The 22,918-nt window shown below is 27.2% G+C and overlaps 2 protein-coding genes across 4 annotated transcripts; one reads left to right on the forward strand and one right to left on the reverse strand.

Moving 5' to 3' along the window:
* Window positions 1-1,027: 1,027 nt before the first annotated feature.
* LOC132931640 (guanine nucleotide-binding protein G(s) subunit alpha) lies at window positions 1,028-11,956 on the reverse strand. 3 transcript variants are annotated; one of them, XM_060997535.1, is made up of 12 exons: window positions 11,125-11,956; window positions 9,149-9,221; window positions 9,038-9,092; window positions 8,842-8,961; window positions 8,664-8,761; window positions 7,991-8,045; window positions 6,590-6,663; window positions 6,350-6,529; window positions 6,087-6,285; window positions 5,793-6,002; window positions 2,768-2,931; window positions 1,028-1,654 (listed from the first exon to the last, which is right to left on the reverse strand). In XM_060997535.1, exons 1-10 carry the CDS (start codon window positions 11,261-11,263, stop codon window positions 5,856-5,858), a joined length of 1,140 nt encoding a protein of 379 aa, XP_060853518.1. In that variant the 5' UTR covers window positions 11,264-11,956; the 3' UTR covers window positions 1,028-1,654; window positions 2,768-2,931; window positions 5,793-5,855. The 3 variants fall into 3 exon arrangements, with proteins under 3 accessions (XP_060853518.1, XP_060853517.1, XP_060853516.1); XM_060997534.1 differs by lacking the exon at window positions 2,768-2,931; XM_060997533.1 differs by having other exon boundaries at window positions 1,028-2,931.
* An 8,520-nt stretch (window positions 11,957-20,476) lies between these two features.
* On the forward strand, window positions 20,477-22,551 carry LOC132918075 (ribosomal RNA-processing protein 7 homolog A). Its single transcript, XM_060979152.1, has 7 exons — window positions 20,477-20,630; window positions 20,760-20,899; window positions 21,059-21,181; window positions 21,240-21,369; window positions 21,432-21,597; window positions 21,802-21,932; window positions 22,367-22,551. The coding sequence occupies exons 1-7, from the start codon at window positions 20,606-20,608 to the stop codon at window positions 22,450-22,452; spliced, it is 801 nt and encodes a 266-aa protein (XP_060835135.1). The 5' UTR covers window positions 20,477-20,605; the 3' UTR covers window positions 22,453-22,551.
* Window positions 22,552-22,918: the final 367 nt, after the last annotated feature.

The raw sequence follows: 22,918 nt of genomic DNA on the forward strand, positions 1-22,918 counted from the left end.
TATATTACAAATTATAGAAGTATATCTACTTCTAAAATTATTTTTATAACTGTTTCTTAGAACAACAAAATTTCATTTTTGGTATGATTATTATCGTATTATTTATGTTCTATTTTATAAATTTTAAATACACCAAAAACTGAATACTATTATTATAATATAAAAATCATAATAAGTTAGTTATTTGTACAACCAAACTGCCTCTACTACTTATAACTTTTTTAAGCACCAACAAATTATTACAATCATAATTTTTAAAACAGATGTTAAAATGTCCTGGTTTGGAAAAAAATCTAAATTCACTGTGAAAACTGAAGTAGGTATGGTGTTATTGGTAAATACCGGTAGTAAACAAATACAAATTCAAATTCAAATTTGAAATACCACCAGCCCTGATCTAATATTCTATTTAAAATTAATAATTTTGTTTCTAAATTATAATTGTCCCAATATACTTATCTAATACATTCATATTATTAACCCTACATTCGGTTTGGAGTAGATCAATTAGGCAAATTGTACATTGAAATATTAAATCAATTTTTAATTTTGATTAATAGTTATTGTAAGAAAATATATTAATAATTGAGAAAATTGGTAGCAATCATATATGGTAAATATTTAAGGTATTCCAAAATTGAATTGATTTAATTGTTTAATCATGGTAACGACCATGTAGAGGTACTAGTAATTAACATCATAATATTATAATAAAAAAATAACTAAGATCATATACCTGACCTGCTGAGATGTAAGACATAAATAAATCAATCATATAAGTTTTGAAATTTTGTATTAAATATTCTGTCTGGGGTATGGACTTTTTTGGTTGCAAAATAAGAAACAAGTAGATACCCAACCATTCTTTTTTTTTTATAAAATATAATTATTAATTAATTAAATATTAAAATATTCAAGGGTACATAGAAGGTAAATTTTTTGTTTTTTATTATTATTATTTTAATGGTAAAATTACAATTAGCTATTTAAAACAGCAATTTCAATACCAATGGAAAAAAAACAATAATAAAATAAATACATTATATATACATATTATATATAATATGTATATATTGTAATATTATTTATTGCGCTAATTTTTCTTTTGTACAAAGTTATTACTCATACGCAATTAAAAAGTACAATATTATTTTCAACAATAAAATAAATCATAGAATAGAAAAAAAAAGTTAACAAAATTTTTTTCTAAACTCCAGAATCTAGTATTTTTTTTTTAAAAACTTCTTTTCTAAAGTTAATTTAAATAATAAGTAATTTAAACAATAAAATAAACACATTAATAAAAAAAAAGAAAAAGAAAAACAATTCAACTAGGTTACAAATAATAAAGACAATAGGTATAAACAAAAAGCAATACATAATTGTATGTATAATAAACATATTTTTTATGTATAAAAAACTCAACAAAGTAGTAATATTTAATTATAATGTATTACATTTTTTTTTAGGTTATATATTTCTATTATGCTTAGTATTTTATATAATATATATATATATTATATATATATACATATACATATACACAGATACACACATAATATAACATAATGAAAAGGACGACTAATTTTACAATAATGGTTTCAACTGACTCTCGCATGATGATGTTAAATATTGGCAGACCCTCACACTAAATCTATGTACAAAAAAAAAATAATAATAATAATAATGATATAAATCAATACAATTTTAAAAAAGTCCTAGTTTTAATATCACCCTCTGAAGAAAAAAACACTGGTTAACTTACAAAAAATAAAAATAAAAACCTAGATTTAATAATTGTACATGTTTTTTTTTAGTTTAACAAGTTTTGATGATAATGGAGGATGGGAAGAAGAAGGAAGTATAAGCAAGCAGCACCAAACAAAATGAAAATAAAATATAAAAGAAAGAAATATAAACAAAATATTGGTACATGTTCATGTTGCACAATTAATATTGATTATAAGCACAGAAACTTATGTTCCATCTTTTAATAATGCTTTTCAGTTATGTAAACAAATTGTTGTTCTTTTAAAAATGCATATATTATCCCAGAGCAAAAAAATATATAATAACTTAAAAATATGACTTATAACAAGAAACAAATAATACATTATTTAAAGAAACTAGTAAGTTACAAACATAATATAATAATTAGTTATATTTGTCTATACACGTAATTACATAAGATTTGGAAATTTTACCATTGGATTTACTGGTATAACATTCATAACGGTAATATTAAAAATTAATTTATATATATTTAGACGATAAATATATACTTTCAATTGTGCGATTTTTTTTTTTTTTGTAATGGAACGTTGCAAATATTATATAGTTAAAAAAAGTTATATTAATGCATACAATTATTTACATCATTGAATTTGGACATTCAACTGTAGTAAACAGGCTTGAACTAGGTATCCATTTTAATACAAATAATATAATCATTAGGTTAGGACATTATTGTATCTGGTAAATAATAGTTAACAATAATATAACCATTGACAATGTAATTTTACATACTATAATATTACTATATGTTAGAAAAATGTATCACCAATTTTAAAAGCAAAAAAAAAAACAAATGTATTTATTGGTGAATATATTTTATAATATTCATTGTACTAGACATTGAACAACATAATGAAACAGATATTAAATTAAAAGTTATATACTTTTATAGGATTTAAGTTTAATTGTTAATTTTTTTTAACTACTTCTACTAATAAATTATCTAAAATTGTGACTAGGCAAACATAGGTACCTATACATCTTCAAAGGTCCTAATATCTAGATATGTATTCTTTTTGCAAAATCCTTATTTGGCTGCTTGTAAAAGAACGCTCACCACAAGGAATCAATTTTAATTACATACTACTGAAATGTTTAGGTTTGTTGAAATGATTTTGGATTTGATAACCTGTGATTCTGAAAATCGAATTAAGAAAAAAAAATATGCATTAATTTCCAAAACTGGTTTATATTTTACGAATTGTATCTTTCCATATTTATGATAGATTATAGTAATAAACAATTGTATTAACTATATATATTAATAAAAACCAATTTTTACTTAAATTTGAAGGAACTAGATAAAAAGGAGAAAATCAAATTGTAAAAAAGATTGGAAGCAAACAATATATTTTTTTTTAAATATTGTATCAATATGTATCTAATATTGTTGGTAAAATATTAGTTTAACAAATCAGATATGAAAAAAAAAAGAAATGCAATAAGACACCCTCATAAGTCTTTTAATGGAAACAATTGAAAATGAATTTATAATTTAACTTATTTTTTTATTTTTTTTTTTTTAATAATTTAACCAGATTATTTTTATTTTATCAATACAATATTTGGGAAATGTTAGTATGCATTACAAAAGTATTAAATTAAAAAATCTTTCACAATATTAAATTATAATATATGTTAGTTATTAAATATGAAGTAAATTATTTTAATAATATTTTTAGACAAGTTTATTCTTCTCAATATTTAAGCCAATTTTTAAATTATAAAACCAAGAAAAATGTATACATTATTGCTTTTGTTAAAATACCCATTAAATGATACTCCGTAAAATTAAATAATTAATATATATATTGAATTATTTATAATGGTAGTTTTAATTAATTGATATAAAAATTAATGATTTTTTAATATATATTTATTTTTAAACTCAAATTCCAACAATTTCTGAGGGAAAAATTATCACAGTTAAATTATTTAGTAATTTATAGTAATAAGTATGAAATTAAATATAAACTAAGAAAATCATATCAATGATAAGAAAAAAGATAAGTAATTTTTCAGTTTTACAAGACCTGATTGATTTGTTTAGTTAAATGATTTAATAAAATTAACAATAACTTAATTTATTATTATTATTAATATTTGTTTAGATCTTTTAAATACAATTTATCAATTTAAGAATTAGCATGAACTTATTTTTAATCCAAGAAGATTAATAAGGATTAATATATTGATAGGATATAATCAAGAATACTAGAACAAGAAGACCAAACTCTGCTTATTGAAAAGTAAAAACATCCTAATAAGTTGTACAATTTAATGCTGTAGCCAAACCAGTTTTTACTTTAATTTGTGTAGTAAATAGTTTTATTTATGTTTTTTGAAAAATCTATGCAATATCTTGACACATTATAAATTTAAAGCTTGTATAATTATGTATTTTTACATATGTACAAATTTAGATTCCAACTAAATAGTATTATAAATGTTTAGAAAGTTTAATGTAACTATCTTTTACCACTGTAATAATATAGTGAACAGTATATATTTTTATAATTCATAATATTGTTGTCATATCTTTAAATTCAGTATATCAGATATTAGCTAAAATCTATATGATATAATCAATACAAAAAATTTGTAAATATTTAATGTGATGCATACATTTATAATTTTACAAACTATACAACATATAATGGTCCATAGTTTATAATATAGCATATATTTTCAAAAAAACGTTAAAATATAATATTTCCTATACTATATTAGTTAAAGTAGCAACCAAAGTGACTGCAGCATAGAATTTCTTTTTGAAACATTTTTCAAGTGGGTGACCTGTGTTTGATCTCCTTATTGTAGTCTTCAAAAATATATTACAAAGTATAAACATATATTCTGTTATATAAATATCATTATATTATTGTATATTATTTTCAAAAAAAAAACAAGTGTATAGTAACTAATAATATATAGGTAGTAATTTATTTTAAAACAATAATATTATGTTGTTTTTTATACATAAAATTGTTAATTTTATTTCATGATATACATCTATGTTATTTTTAATTTTAAAAATGTTAGTTGTTTAAATGCATACATAGTTATTTTTAACAGTTATATAGATAATATAATTTTTTACATTAAATTAAAATTTTTATTTCATAACTTTTCATAAAAATGAATAATAAGCGAATATGATGGTGGCATATATGAAAAGAAAAGGACATGATTCACAAAATGAAAAACTTTGAACATTGAATCATATTAACCTGTTTTAATTAATTATACAAATTAATTATTATTTTTATTTGTTTTTTTGTTATTTAATTATACGAAACATCTTATTTTTTTAAAAGAATATTTAGATGGATTTTTAAAGAATTAAATCATATTATTCTTAGCATTTTTATTGCATACAAATATGTATGGCTATTAAAAAATTAAATAAAAACACATTAATAATTTACGTGAAATAATAAATCAAACGAGATATTTATTAACAAATATAACAATAATAAATTTATTTTCTAATAGTCTTTGGTATGTTATTATATTATAATTAAAGATGTGAATAGTTTAACTTAGAAAAATGAAAAAAAAAACAATAAAAACAATAATACATAGGATATTCATATTTAGAGGTTTTAAATATTAACGATTTCATTAAAAATAAATAAAATGAATTATAACTCAGAACAATTAATACTGACAAAAATATTGATGTATTAGAAATTGGTTGACCAAAGAGAAAATGTATTTATATTACTACAAATAATGATTTTAAAAATCAAAATTTCTATATAAACTATAATTATTTGTACAGAGCAGTAATTATTTATTTTAAAATCATAATTTATAACTATATAAATGTATTTATTTACCATAGTAATTAAACATAATAAATATATTGTTAAATTAATAAAAGTTGGTACTTAATAAAAAAAAATAATAATAATAATGAATGTTTATATTGTATTCAATAAAATTATATTTAAGAACCCAAATTAATGGTATCTTAAAATATTTTAATTACTTACTCAAAATTGCTGCAGAATAATGAAGAGACCTGTGTATGTATATGTGAGTGGGTAAGGGAGAGATCATAGCAACTCGTACTGGCGCAGGTGCATCCTTTGTATGATGTCGCGACAGTCATTGAAAACACGTCTGATGTTCTCAGTGTCAACAGCGCAGGTGAAATGTGGATAACAGTAGTGTTTACCTTCGCCACTGGCAGTACTGATGCGCTATAAAACAATAAAAAAATGATTAATATTAAACTTATTATTCAACCAAAAAAATAAACAAGATTTTGGATAAAAGTTGCATACAAGGAACTCATCTCGGATGAAATATTTGGCGCGAATAACTGGAGGGTCTTCTCCTGGATCAGGAGTAGCATCCATTGGCGTTTGGTAACGGGTGAATTCGGCGAAATAATCTTCTAGCCGAGATTTACCAGCCTTGATTTTTTCGGCTAATAAGTCTTGTTTATTCAGAAACAATATTACTGATATCGTTCTCAACCATCTTTAAAAAATAGATAGTAAAAATGTAAAGCTTAATTATAATAAAATTAAAATAAACTAAATACCTGTTGTTCCATATGCTTCTGAACAAGTCTAATGACTCACGGAGTCGATTTTGAGTGGGATCCTCCCTAAGGACCATATTGTAACTACTACAAGCAGTCACAAATATGATGGCAGTGACATCATTAAAACACTGTATCCATTTACGCCTTTCATCTCTTTGGCCTCCCACATCAAACATACTGAAAAAAGTAATTATCAATATACTGGAATACTTGATTAAGTTTAATTTGTATACTTACTGAAAATTAACTTTTTCAACTTGAAATCGTGTTTCAAATATACCAGAAGTTAAAACACGGCACCTAAGTATGTCCTAAAAATAATTTATTAAATTATAATACCAAATTTAAAAAATATAAAGAAAAAATTATATTCAAATTGATCGTGTGTTTTTAACTATCACTAAAAACTAATTTTGTAAGAAATATTTTTTAAAAGTATTTAATTAAATACATAAATACTCTTAGAATAGTTATTTAAATACTACTATAGTAAACATAGTTTAAATATTAATAAAACTAAAATAAAAACAATGTTATTGTTATGATAAACCTATCATAAATCATACAAGAAAATGAATGACTACGGACAATATTGTTCTGTACTAATGAGGATAATTAAAAAATATAATTGGATAATATTTGTCTACTTAAGTAGCTTCTAATAACACATCTAATTATAAAATAAACGGTTTTTTATATTATTTATATTATGATTGACTATCTAAAACATAACGATTATGGATACCAATATTTGATAATTTACCATGTATATGACATTTATTCAATTTTTTGTAGTTAAGTTCATTAAAGCAGATCACACTTTAATTGTATTTAAAATAAATAATAATCTATTCAATATTTAAAATAGTATTTGATACAAAAAAAGTATTTGAATACTTTTATAAAACACTTCTACTCAAATACTTTACAACACTAAAAAATATATGAACATTGAAAATGTTTATGCATTTATTTATATTTAATACAATTCATGATTAATATTTATTTGGCAATGATAAAGTATTTTACATACCAAGTTATTGAGTAATATTGAGTGACCAACCAAATTTTCATTTTATACTTAACATAATTTTATTTTATTATTAATTTACTTTAAATTATTATTTATTGTAGTTACAATAGACAATAGTAATACATAATAAAATAAATATATTAAATGCACTAAAATAGCTGTTACAGGCAAACACCTTTAATTTGAAATATTAAATTTTTTTATTAATAATAACCAATTTACATTGAACTAATATAAGATATTTTAAATTTCTATCTTGTAAAATAAAAAATATAAGAATTTATCAGTGATTGTATTTTTACATTAAAAGTGCTATGTATTGGCATCAGTTTAGGGTTAAAAAACATTTTTAGAATAAGCATGATATCAAAATATATAAACTGATTAATTTAATAAAATTGTTTTTAGTACATTTTATTAAGCCTGTAATCACATGATGAGATTGAGATTGTTAAGTCACATATTAAACTAGAAAAATTACCTGGTAGGTTATACTTTACAAATACCATTTATTTTAAATTAATCATAAATTAATATTTAAAAAAAGGTTTTATAACAAAACACATAAATGTATAAGTATAATTAAGTAAGAATATTATAATTACTTGTTCCGAAGGGGTATAATTTAGTTGCTTGATAATGTGTACTTGATCGAGAAAACTGAAATAAAAATTGATATAATTAATTATTATATAAAAAAAGCTTATTTATTCTATTTCTCATTTAAAATAAATACTTGATTGGTCTTATATTACCAACAGTAAGATTTTTCTTTGATACATTTAACCTAACCTTAGTGTATTGTATAAAAACACAAACCTATTATTATTTAAATGTTGTATATATCTTATATCATTATAACATTAAGGCAAGAAATGAGATATTTTAAATTATGTAATAACTAATAATCAATAAATCAAAATCGACGAGAAAAAACATGTTTAACATAGATTTCTATTTGAAAAATAGTACATTAAACTCTCATAAATGCAAACATAGTACTTAAAAATAATAATATATTGAAAATGTAAAACAAATAATTTAGTTAGTGCCAACTGTCTTACAACTAGACAAAAAAAAATTAACCAAACAGAAAATTTAAAATTTAAATATCACTTCTTCAAACTAAAAGAGGACATTACTTATGTTAAGCAAATGACATAACATGGATATTTATATTTTTGAAGTCTTTTATTGATCACATATATAGTTTTATTTAATATATATTTATAGGTATGTTGAGATAACATTTTGAAAATATTGAAGTGAAATACTTACTATTTTGCACAGTCAATGAGTTGATATTCATTAGATCTGTCAAAACAAGACTGTACACCTCTATCTTTCCACAGTATTTCTGTGTGTTCATAAAACTCCTATGATGAAATAGTATTTAGAAAAAAACTAATGACAATATAAGAGTAATTTACCAACAATTATTAGAATTATTACTCACCGTCGTATATTCAAAGTTATGTTGGGAGGCAACATCTTGCATGTAATCGACTCTAAACTGATTTTCTGGGTGTTCTAATTGTACTGGTGGGGTGAGTGTGCTCATGGCACCTGTAATTGTCTATAAAAATATATATTGTACATATTATACATACAATATTTAATTATAATATTACTCAATGACAGGAAAAACTTACCAATATGGCATCTCTAATATTTTTTTTAATATCTTCAATTTTTTGTTTTTTTTCTCTATAAAATTGAATTATATTAATTTGGAATTCAAAAAGTAACATTATTATACATACTCTTCACTAAATCCATTTACGTGCAATATTCGCATTTGTTTAACAATTGTGCTTTTACCAGATTCTCCAGCTCCTACGAAAAAAAATAAATAGAATTTGAAAATTTGAAAATACACATTTTTAATTTCTATTAGTTTCTACTTTACCCAAATTTTTGATATTGGTTATAATATACAATTTGATTTGTCTAAATATAAAAACAATTTATTGTGGTGGTACCCCAAGGATATTCATTGATTGTAAATTTGGTTAAGACATGGTTTGAGTACCAACTACTATTGTTTCATTCAACTATCTTAATTTATTTTTTCAGTATTTTATATTTTACATTTTTCAACAACTATGGATAGTGATACTACTGAAATAATAGAATATTTTTGAAAACAAAATATTCTCATTATTGTTGGACGTGACAATAATACTTCCGTCAATTAGGAATCAGTGTTTAAAGCTTTGAAAGGAATTCTCTTTATTTGAACAATCTGTTTAACTATTCTGAGCATTAGTCTTTCTTTAATTCATTAAAACTTATATTATTGTTAACCATACCTAAACTCTTTTTTGGGTACATCATCAAGATAGGTATATTCTTTAGAAAAAAAAAAGGTGCATTCATTTGAATAAATATTGATGTATAACAAGACAATCTGTTAATATCACCAACACACATTTTAAGAGAATGTTTGATGTAAAAAAAAAATGTAAAGACATCAAAATAAATGTAATGTTACGCTTAGAACATTTTTATATAAATGTGTATAGAATTATGTATTTTTCTGGTAGATGTTGTGAGAAAAATATAAATTTAAAACTAACCAAGACACAACATTTGGCACGTTTTCAAGTTTATATTTTTAATCGATTATATTATACACTATCATGTTTAGTTTATTAACATAGTTATACTGTCGTCTGTCACATGTAAATATTGTAATTGGGTAAAAAAAAATTTTATATATAAAGGTATATCTTTATATATAGAAGAAAAATAGAAAATAAAACAAGTCTACTGATGATTGATACTTGTAGGTAAAAATGACAAGTTGAGATTACTATCAATAATTACATCTTTCAGTTTCAACTACTTTCAAGGACACAATGATTTAAAAGAATAGCTAATCAAATACTCAAAATCCATGTAAATGGATACGTTTACCTTTAGTTTTAATCGGTTTTAATTGAGTATTCATAATAAAAATACAAAATGAAAATATTGATCATATTATCATTTATGTTTCACAAAAATACATTGAAATCGTTAAGAGGTTAGATAAATCACTGATATCTATGACCTAGTCTTTCAGGAAGATTTTTAAAGTAAAAAACATTCTCAATTTTTACTCGATATACAACATTTCATATTATAAATAAGCATCATTGCGATAACAAATATTATGGTAGGTAAATACACCATAGACATTTTTAAAATTGTTATAAGACTCAAAATAGAGTTCTATAGACTGACTTAGAGTACCACTCAATATCAATTATCAACAAGCAAGAGTGATAATGCATATAAATTACATTAGTGTTAGTAGTAGTGTTAGGTATTGGGGCATTGGGCCGAAGAGAAATTGACACAGAATACAGAGAAAAATCCATACAGAAGACCAAAGAGTTAACACGTAGAAATCGCTAATTTCTTAAGACTATATTAAGTCAATCACGGCAAGCAAACGTTTTGGAAGGCATTCGTAGCAATTGTACTGTGTAGAACCTGATAGCTGGCAGTGGCCAGATGATACGTCCAATATACGGTGGGGCCCGAAATCAAGGAAAGTTCTAGCAGAGCTTTGGGGTTTGTACTTGGCGAGCACCCATCAGAAAAAGGGTGGATCACGAGTCATGAGTGGGGAGAGGACGTGTTGGCGAAACGGGCCGGACTAGTGGTGTTTTCACAACGACTGGCGAGAGTGAAATGTGGGACGGGAAAAAAATTAAAATTTTTTAAAATATATATATACCCTCTCACTCACCCAACAACAGTAATCTGTGTGTGGCCCTGTACACCTGTTTGTCCTTTTGCAGCTGCTGGTTTATCTTTTTGTTCGTCTCCTTGCCCTTTTTCGCATCGTCGTGGTCCGTCTTGGCCGCGGCGCTTCCAAAACACCCCATAACATTAGGCCAGCCTATTTTTGTGGCTTTCCGGCGGGAGGGCGGCTGCGGCTGCTGCTGCGGCGGCGGCGGCGACGGCGGGGCGGAGGCCAGCACTAGGCTACGGCTCGTTTAGAGGCGACACCGGTTTTATTGTTATTGTTGTTACTCGTTCGCACCACCACGAAAACAATAACGACGGGGCGACGACGGCGACGACGACGACGACGACGACGACGGCGGCGGCGGCGGCGGTGACAACGACGACGACGGCGGCTGCGGCGGCGGCAGCGGCGGCGGCGACGACGACACCACTATACGCGGCGGGCAGTGGCGGTGGCGGACGATACACACGGGCCGCCGAGGAGTGTGTGCATGTGTGTGTGTGTGCGTGTGCGTGTGTGCGTGTGTGTGTGTGTGTGTGTGACAGTGAATGGTGGGGTAGCGGTGGGAGCGAACGGTGCGCGAGCACGGAGGACGGGCAGTGAGGTGGCGCGTAGTGCCCAAAAACGCGCGCGCGGTGCTGTTATCTATATATCACCGTTCGCGTACACACACACACACACACACACACACATACACACACTCGGCGGTACGCTGCTGCTCTGCTCGCACACTCTCACACTCACACGCACACTACTAACACTAGCGCGCGCATACATTCACGCGAAAAACACACTACCGTCGCCGCTCGCTACTACTTGTGCTTCTGCCTTCTGCCGTTGCCGCCGCCGCTGGTGGCAGTAGTAGTAGTAGTAGTAGTAGTAGTAGTAGTAGTACTAGTAGTACGAGTAGTACGAGTAGTATGAGTAGTAATAGTAGTATTAGTAGTGGTGTTGGTGGTGGTGGTGGTGGTGTTGACGGTGGTAGCGGCGCGTGCGCTCTCTCTCTCACTCTCTCTCACTCGCTAGCGGTCTTTCGCGCCGCACGCTCGCTCTCTCGCTCGTTCACACACACGGTTTGTGGCCACACGCCGACACTCGCACACCTCCGATACAACTAAACCGCGAACATGACACCCGTCACGATCCTCTAAACACATACATAATATACACACTCGTCGGTGTGTCGTGGACGCGCGATGCTGATGCGCTCAGAGCCGGCGATCTTTTTTGCGCTCGCTCTCCAGTCTCCGGAAATAATTGTCCGTTACCCTTGCGGGCGCGGTGGCGGGAAATTGCATTAATCGTTGAAATTTTCAAAAATCGTCAAAACGAATCGCTTGTATCGCATATTATTACGGTAGGTAGTCGAAGACGCGCAAGAGTACTATATTATATATTATACGTGTTAATGTGGTATCGCCATTCATCGGTGTCCGCTGAGTTTGTATCGCGTGGAAAATTATTATAATAATTATAATAATTGCAGTCTGTACGAGGTGAAGTGGGCCAGCAGATAGCCAGTGAAAATAAACTATTCTAAACTTAATCGTGTGTAAACCAAACGCCGTCGCCGGAGGGTCGCGCGGATCGAGGGAGTCGTGGGCGGCTGGGGCACCGCGAACGAGCACAGCAGCTGAACGCGTCACACGCACCAACGGTACTGTACCGAACGCGGGTGGTTGTGTGGCGCGCGCGCGGCACGTTGCAGTACGCCGCGCGATGGTCGTGCCGCCGTCGCATGGGAAAAATCATAGAGAGGTGGTGGTTCTTTCGGGAAATTCGGTGGCATAATAGCGAAACACGTTCGCCGGACGCGCGGACTCTGCGCTAGCGTAGTGGCGTCGATGTGGTTGCCAAGTTGCATTGGTGGATGTCCACCGCTGCCTATAACATTCATGATTAAACTCGCTAGCGGCGCACACCAACCTCTCGATTTCCATGTAGTAACTCGATGCACCATGCACCCTTTGCATGGTCGATAGGTACCGCTTGACTGCTATCTACACGTGGTGTCATTGGACGCCGCCGCAGCGTATATTTTTAGACGCGTTCGCTAAAAATGGAATTTTTGCAACTATAATAATAGTATATTTTATATATATTTAACTCGTCATGTTATAATATACACCACATATTACCAATTACTAGGCGGCTATTAATTAATAATATACAAAAAAATATACAATTTCTTCTGTAATCATATTTGTGGTGCGTTAAATATGGGGGTTGAAAATATCGCTGGCAGCTGTGGTCAATGCCGCTTATTTGGGAGCTGCAAATTGTAGAAAAAATAGAAATTATCTTGCCAAAAATGCTATTAGTCAGTTTTTGCTACGTACACGAATCGTAGGCTAACTAAATTTTGTACATTAAGTGTAGGTAGTTTATATAATATTATAATATGGTAGACGCATAATATTAATTTTATGGTTTATTTATAGGTACTCGTTCACCGTACAGTCGTCGTTTAACTGCTATATGAATTCATGTATATTTTAATATTATATCATAAATAAATAATAATTATTAAAAGTCCATATACAGATTAATGCAAGTAATTTGTGTTACCTTGTAATATTGTTTTGTTTATTCCATATGTATATTACCTAACTCGCCATAACATTTACGGGTAAGGGACGTGGACATTTCACTTCCAATGAGTGACGAAATGCAGATAACTCTTAAAGTGTTACTAATTAATATATTGAAGTGGCTATAAAAAAAATGCATGTATTGTTTACACTATTTTATTGTATTCAATTTGTACCAATTGTATCAATACAATATATGCCAATATAACCCATATAGATGAAGTATTCAGGCTTTAACATATATAGAATCTTAATTCTTATTTCTTAATCTATTGACTTGGGAAATCTCCCTTCCACATCCACGCTTTACGTATAGCCACACAGTGGTAGCGCGAACTTTTATTCCAGTGTGACAAGAAAATATAATTTGTGGAATAAATAGCATGCTATATTCATAGTTTAAAGCCAATAAAATACATTTTAATTTGAAAATAATATGTTAAATAAGTTTTAAGTATAACTTAAAAGAAAGTCCGATGGTCATAATTTTTTTGTTTTATTATACTCTCAGTGTAAAAACATATTTTCACATTAAAAAAAAATGATTCTCTGAAATCTTTGTTTTTTTAGAATAACCTACAACTTACCACGAACAAGCAACGTAGATGCATATTTAATTCTCGAATGGGCAAGACATAAAACGCGACCCTTAAACAACCCAAGCGACGAGCGTCGTTGTCGTCGTCACATTTCCTTTTACGCGTTTTACCGTGTCTTGCTCATGGAATATAATAATAACGATTATTATTATTATTATTATATGTATTATTACATATATATGTCATATACACACTACTACAACTACATTGGCATCATGTAGTTATGCCCAAAAATTATTATTATTTTATGTATTGTGCGGTATTCATAAAATCATAAACGTAATTCAGGGAGTGGGCAATAGACAATAGTGTCTTTTGTCTCCGGTAATAAGTTAAAATAAAATTAACATCAAAATTAAAAATGTATTATAATATAACAATATTATTTTTAAATTTATGATAAATAGGTATATATGTGTTACTGCGAATGTCCGCAATTGCAGGTGAGTACTGACAGTCACCGGTTAATGTCGTCATACACCAGTCATTGGTGAATGTTGGCATATTGATAAAATTTGTACTGTTTGTAAACATTTACTAATGTCAACATTTATATAATGATATTGGTGAATGTTGGTAATGCCGATATTATTTAATCTGATCTTATCTACAATTTTAGTACCTACCTATTACAAGAAGTAATTGCAAAACAAAGTGCACTACAAAAAAGTGTGGTTGTAAAAATGTTAGCATTTTATGCAGTTCAAAATGTCATGACAGATTGTAGTCATGTTACAATAAGTAGAACAATTTTCGCCGTTGTTTTAAAATAATAATTTTTGTATGGAAAAATAATCATAATTTAAATTAATAATACAGGTATAATATTGTTGAATTATAATAATCATAATTAATAAAAGTAATTGTTAATATTTAGAACTAATTATTGTCTATAGTCTATACTCTATAGTACTATGCTATATAATATTATGTGCGAATACGTAACCTATGTCAACATTAACCAAAACCGTGTTGTGTATGTCAACATTGATCAAAATCCTAATGTAAATGTCAACATCCACTAGTATACATGTCTATATTATTTTAATTTTTCAACATTCATCAATTTAGTAGGTGTATGACGACATTCACTATGTGATCGTCAGCACAATTGCGGACATTCACAGTAACATATACATAATCATAATATTGATAATATTGTTCAATAATGTTAGCGTACCATTTTTTTTTTTCACTACTTACCTATATGTTTTAAAAAATAATAATTCTTGGTTATGAATGTTATGATAGTTGCGGGTACAATATTTTTCTTATTGCCGTTGCTTTCTTATATTACACTTAACTTATAGCTAAAATACTTATTAGTTATTAGTTATTATATATTAGGAAATATACCTCTATGGAGGAGTAAAGCCTCCTCTTTTTCATACCTTATAGATTTTTAGTTTTACCACAATTTTTTCCCAAGAATTTACCCACGATTATACCCCTATAGTTGTATAAATTTATTTTGATTTCGAAAGTTTCCAGCTTCCCCTATCCCATAAACAACCCACCCAAAATATTACGTATAAGTCTACGAACAAAGCTAAACGTCAGTATTGTATTACAAGTGAATAATGTATAAACGCTATAAACATAAAGTGTCACTGTTAAAATGTTACATGCAGAGCCATAAGGTATTAAATTTGAATTCAATGGTAAATCATTTTATATTATAAACAAACAACAGTTCTGAGATGTTTCGTCCACTAGTATAGGATACTTTATAATATAATATTTATTTATTTTTAAACGGCAACATCATTGTTTTTCCAAAAATTCGGATAGAATATATTATTTTAACGAAATTTTAACTTAAAATCATCACTATAAGAAATAAAATGTGTTTAATTATACGTTATCTAACTGGTACTTTATCTGCAAATAATAATTTAATAATAACGTAGATCAGTAACTCGATGGATATCTCAAGTATTTAATACTAATTCGTGTTTAGTTGATTAAAATAATGTGATTACCATTAAAACTATTTTTATATAGTGGAATTTTTTTGTCAAGGTGCCGCTATACACCGACAATTGTTTTACTTGTCTATCTCAGTATCTCCCACGTAATATAGGAACAAAGATATTCTGTATTTTCACGATTACGACTCTCTGGTTCAGTTTAGGGCAAGTCACCTATTATATATTTTATGAAGAAGGTTTTTAATATTTACATTTTTTATAAATATATAAGTAAGCAAGTTTTGATTTAAAATACTTTCGATTATTTTTAACCATTAATAACTTATTTAAACAATTTTATGGAAATAGACAGAGAAAATAAATTCTGGTGGACGGTCCCTTAATGTTAATAGTTCTAATAATCAAATTATATGTAAAAAGTATTTAATTTGATGAAAAAGACCATTTTGCTTTGCTTTTATTTTTTAACTAGATCTGTTTATGCAATATTAGTTTTTAGTGTTTTTACCCATGTGATATACCTGTTTATTAGCTAAGGTTTTCTATAATTGTATGAATATGAATATTGCTGAAAAAGTTTTAATTTAGATATGGCGAATGACAACGTAATGAACGCCTTTAGTTTCTATAGGACAGGATGTATGCCGAACGTCGAATAACGATACCATCTACTTCATATATAATATGTCTTACTATAAATCAAGAAAAAAAGATATACATTTTAAACTAAATCTCTTGTTATTAATTTCATTAATGCATGTTAAAGAAATAAAAATAACGCTTAATTATTTGACACTTTATTATTTATAGTGGTTATAAGTTAAAATTTCGTAAAAAAACGATTTATGTATAAACAAAGTTTTCGATTTACTCCAACTTGATCAATTTTGTAAATAAAAAATAATACCTTACCCTAAATTAGAGAAAATAATGGTGTTGCCATTTATGAAAAAAAGATAGGTTAAATAGTTAGGTAAGCTGTAAGGTACATGTGCAAAAAAGGTAAACATTTTAAATTTCCCTGAAAATGTGTATTTTGGTACTCCTTTTTGATCCCCAAAAGCTCTATTTCATTATTTCAATCGGTGAAACACGATTGCGTAAAATTTTTATCTGCAACTTTGAAGCACTGTTACCATCATTTGATTTGAACTAATAGAACGTATAATTTGAAACTAATCTGAAAGTTTTTATCGAACTTATAACGCTCAATTTCATAGCTCCTATCCTTCTGGAATCATGTACGAAAATGCAATTACTATTTAAAGTTCGAATTAAAAAAATGGAAAATGCTAATTTAATTGGTATAAAAAAAATCATGAAATAATATAATAATTAATACAAAATTCATAAAAATATTATAACATTTGTCAAAGATTAATTATTTAAGTGGTACCAACGTATACATTTTTAAATTGAATACACTTTTACAATTCAGATTTTAAATATTTTATTATTTTTTTTAAATATTTTGACTTAAATCATTTTTTCAAAATTTAATTTTTACTGATCATAAATAAAAACCTTAATGTTGCAACCTTGCACAGCAAATCATACGCAATCGTTTGTCTTTTGGGGTAAATATTAAAGTTAACTGTTTAACGTACGCAATCGTGTTGACTTACGCAATCATATTCCCAAAAAGGTGCACCATACGCAATCGTGTGGTACCAATTTCAATATAGATCAACCAACAGGTGAGATATTTAGTGGTACCTTAAATCATGATCATATTGTGTAGTTGTAGTATGTGAAAATATTACGGGACTGACATTTTTCACATGGTATTAAATCATAACATCGAGAAATACATATTTTGTATTTTTGCCTTGTATACTTAAATTTCATTTATATAATATAATATACATTATACTAGCACAATTTTATTGCATGTCAGTATAGTTACATATAACCTTATAATAATTAGTATAATAGTACAATTACTACAATTATAATAGGATTATATTTATTCAATGATAATTTTAATATTTATATTTTCCATTTCTTAAAAAATTAGCCACCCCCAAAACTTTGCCGGTCTAGGCGTAAATCCGGCTCTGGGAACACCTATTCAGCCATTCTCAAATAATATTTATCGATCTATAAATCATCTACCTATGTTTTATATTATGATAAATGCGATTATCAGAGACGATTAGCGATTACAACAATTCCATTAAAAAACATTACTATACAGTCTACAATTGTGATTTGTAATAAAACTTTTATAAATTAATAATTAAAAATAAATTCATTATTTATTATTAATGAATATACATATAATAATATAATATAAATGAGATGATAACTATAAAAAGAAATGGGAGAATTTTTCTCATAATAATATAGATAGACGATAGACAGGTGTTCCCATTATTTTTTTTTTTGAGAGTATACTAAGTCATCAAATACTAAAATATAAACATTTAATACAATACAATACGCAGTATACTCATAATATGGAACAATATTTTAAGAGTTGGTATACAGCGTATATTATATAGTATACCCCCTTATATATACATATAATATTTATACTTTATAGGTTTTATTCAATTCAGAAATATAATAATCTAACCTTAACATTTTTTCCTTAAATATTATAGTTTTTTGAAGGTTGCTAATTCTGCATTTAATACGTGTGTTACTATTGTTATATGTTATATCAGTATAAGTTATTGTAGTTTAGCTCGATTCATTCATAAATTTATATAGTAGATAACCTAATGATCCATTATATAGTCATTACACTGATGACTGATTGCTATGAATTATACTACATGCAGTGTAGTGAATGTAGATGTAGCATGGTTTAAGATAATTATCTTAATTCTTAATTCGTGCGTAGACTGCATATGCATAACTGCATAGTACTCGTACTCGTAAGTATATAACCACGTGAAAAACTGATTTACTGCTTATCATTTAATTTTAATTTAACTTCCCCTTAGCGGCTTAGTCCCCCCCCTGGTTGCGCCACTGAATATATTATACTATTAAAATATAAATTAATATTTTATACTTACAATTTTTTAATAAAAACGACTATAGATAGGGGGTGTGATAGGTGTATCTTTTATTAATGATATGAAATCTATATACGTAGAAGAACAATAACCAAATAATATTGAAATGTGATGTAATAAGAATTTAAGATATAATATAAAACTTGGTACAGAAAATTATTGATTATAAATTTCGAATTTATAGATTAAAGAATATTTCTGAACGTCAATATGTTCGTTGCGATGGTCGGGGTAAGTCGGTAAATTATATATTATACACAATACACGCCATATACGCAACACTTGATCAGTACGGAACATAGTACTTTTAAATTATTATGTTAAATCTATAAGTGGAATTATCAATTGAGTTCACATTAAAAGATACGACACAATAATGTTTGAAAGCTCTTTGGTGTCTTATTTATAGTTATGTATAGGTAAATACGCTATTTTAATAATAATAATAATAATTAGTTTTATATAGGTACCAGCTATATCTAATTTAAATCATTAAATTAGAAAATTGAAAAATGTAAGGTTATCATTTCTGTAATGAGAAAATTTAGGTTTTATTTACTATTTTATTACGTAGATTTGACTTAAGATTTTAATATTTTAATTAATGGGTGGGGTATTGGGGTATATATATATATATGTATAATGTATAATGCATACCTATATGGGCGTATGGCTGTATATGTACAATATAGGATATATTATTAATTATTATACACTATGTCTATATATATCTATAAGTATACGTACGTAAACAATATTATCATTTTAATTTGTAGTATGAAATTATTACTTTGCTTTAGTCTACATCATAGATTCTAAACGATTTTTTTTATTTTTCTATCGAATTCTCAACGTTTCTATTTGCGCATAACAAAGTCTTTCGCACATATCTTACGGTGGATTTCATTTACACGATAAAGATTTTAATCAAATGAAATAACGTTTAATTATAGATGTGATGGTCGCGTCTTGCGGCGACGAATACGAAGTACGGATAGGTATAAGTATAATATAATATTATACATTTTTATTTCATCGCCACGCGGTGCCGCAGAATAAAAAATAATTGCGGGCGCTCACAAAAAAAAATCAGAAGCAGCGTTGTACGGTAGACATTTTGAAAATTCAGCTCTCATCATTCGTGCACACTGTACGGCTATGATTATAAAGGTGATAACAAATTAAAAATATGGTTTGTGATTATAATTTTGTGTATTCAATAAATCATTTATTATTCACGTGTGAAATGTGTTGATTCTTAAATTATATTGAATAACTAAATATATTAATTTTAATTTTGTTTTTAACTCTTTTTATTTGATAGTTTCATCATGGAAGACTGTGTTGGCTTTAAAGGTACGTAATTTATTTATGCACATTTTACTATTTTAATATTTATATTACTATAATTATAGTAAGCAATAAGCATATAATCCGTTTTAAGAATTTTGAAATTATACCTTATAATTTATTACATCTTTGCAGTTCTCCCAGTAAAAGTCAATGAGAATTCCAAAGCTATTCGTCATTTATTTTTAAAAATGCACCTAACCAGGGAAAAATGTGCTCAAAAACCAGAATATCAGACATTGTTTGTTGTTGGTGTTCCTGAATTTTGCAATCAAGTAACTATTCAATAACAAATAAACTTTTTAACTAAACACAGTTTAAACAATTTTGTTACTTTATTATGTTTTAATATGAGATACTTAAATCATTATGAAGTTCTATTATATTTATTTATAAAAGCAACTATTTTACATATTTTAATTGTACAATTTTAGAAAATTATGAAACACGCATTTCGTCGATGTGGTAAAGTAAAATCTGTATTTTTTCACAATGAACCCACTCCAATTGAACCAGAAGTAATACCATCAAAATATTTCATTCCAAAATTGATTAAGGTATGAGTATTCACTTTATATGCATATATTATGTATTAATAATAGGTTATAATTTCAGGGTTTTAAAGTGGCTTATGTCGTGTTTGCACATACATCTGGCTTGGAAAATGCATTATCACTGAAATGTACTGAAAGTGAACCTTTTATATTGTCCACACAATCTGCTCCTATCACAAACATAGTCAACCGTAAAAAAAGCAAATATAAATTATAACACTTTAAAGTTTAATTGTTTTATTTTTATTTTTAGGATGGTGTGAGAATTACAATGACAATATTGTTGATGTAAAAGAATTACAATCTGAGATTGATACATACATGGCTGAATATGATAAAACATCAGCAGCACGAATACAGATTGAAAAAGAAACAGTTGACAATGAAGACGAAGATGGGTGGAAAACTGTTTCTAAAAAGTAAATTTTTTGTCATTTTTAGACAAATTAATCATTTAAAATTATTATTGTAATTTTATTAAAGAATAGAAACATTTAAAATGGAAAATTCAAAGACAATATTTTAGGGGCATGAATTAATTTTTTTCTTGATACATTTTTTGTAACCAACTTTATTGCTTAATTGTGAATTACTTATTTATTATTTTTCATCCACATTTTTAGAGGACGAAATCCAGGATTTGCACGCAAGGAAGTTATTAAGAATAATATAATGAAAAATGAGGCTAAGAAAAAGATAAAGAAAACACTGAAAAACTTTTATCGATTTCAAATTAAAGAGACTAAAATAAATCGTAAGTATTTAAAATGCTATATAATTTGCGATACCACAAAATAATAACCCCATATGAAATTTTAATATTTAAAAAAAAACAAGGTTTTTCTGGACCAAATACTTATATTATAGTATCATGAAATTGTAAAGATAAAGTTTTAGGTACCTTTTTTATTTGTTATATTTGTAATTACAGTTTAGATACTATTATATATTGTGCCTCGGAAGTAATGCAAAAGCTGTTTCTGCGTAATCGTCGGTTATAAACTGTAAAAAAAAAATATTGTATATTATGTTTATAAATATTGATTATTTGTACTTATCATTACACATATAATCTTAATTATAATGTTATTTTTCCGGAGTTTAAAATTTCAGGGTTATTTATTATGTGAATCATAGTTTATAATATAAATATCTAAATTATTAATTAATTTAATATTACCATTTTAGAATTGATGGAGTTACGCAACAAGTTTGATAATGACAAATCAAAAATTGAATTACTAAAACAGAGCAGAAAATTTAAACCTTTTTAAGATAGATGTATGTTAAATAAATTATACTGTGTTTTGTTGGATGGAAAATTGTATTTTATTGAAATCTTATTGCACAATTATAATTTTTAAAAATATGTATTTTTATAGTTTTTTTAAAATATGAAAAACTACTAAGAATTATGTATAGAATTTGAAGAGTACAAGTATACTTGACAGTTATAAATTATAATATAAGAAATATTCAGCCCAAAATCCAAATTAAAATTAAAAAATTTTCTGAAAAATACTTTTAATAAGATTTGTGAAAACAAATTTAATTTTAATGAACAAATGTAATGTTATGTCCACAGTAGACATCATCATTATATATTTTTATCTTGAACTTAAAACTCGGGAACAGACACTACGGTATATGTCATATGGACAATATTGAATATAATATGTACCTATATAACCTGAAAACTGGCTCCTGAGTACCACAACACAACCTGTACTGCTTACCTCA

Source organism: Rhopalosiphum padi, chromosome 1 (assembly GCF_020882245.1).
Source record: "Rhopalosiphum padi isolate XX-2018 chromosome 1, ASM2088224v1, whole genome shotgun sequence".
In the NCBI taxonomy this organism is placed as follows: Eukaryota; Metazoa; Arthropoda; class Insecta; order Hemiptera; family Aphididae; genus Rhopalosiphum; species Rhopalosiphum padi.

Excerpts from the sequence above, each read along its gene's own strand:
- LOC132931640 (XM_060997534.1), bottom strand. The coding sequence starts at position 11,263 with ATGGGGTGTTTTGGAAGCGCCGCGGCCAAGACGGACCACGACGATGCG. Across the intron at positions 6,664-7,990 it reads ATTATACCCCTTCGGAACAA|GACATACTTAGGTGCCGTGT; the intron begins GTAATTATAATA and ends AATTATTTTTAG. Across the intron at positions 6,530-6,589 it reads GTTGAAAAAGTTAATTTTCA|TATGTTTGATGTGGGAGGCC; the intron begins GTAAGTATACAA and ends TACTTTTTTCAG.
- LOC132918075 (XM_060979152.1), top strand. The coding sequence starts at position 20,606 with ATGGAAGACTGTGTTGGCTTTAAAG. Across the intron at positions 20,900-21,058 it reads TTCCTGAATTTTGCAATCAA|AAAATTATGAAACACGCATT; the intron begins GTAACTATTCAA and ends GTACAATTTTAG. Across the intron at positions 21,598-21,801 it reads TGGAAAACTGTTTCTAAAAA|AGGACGAAATCCAGGATTTG; the intron begins GTAAATTTTTTG and ends CCACATTTTTAG.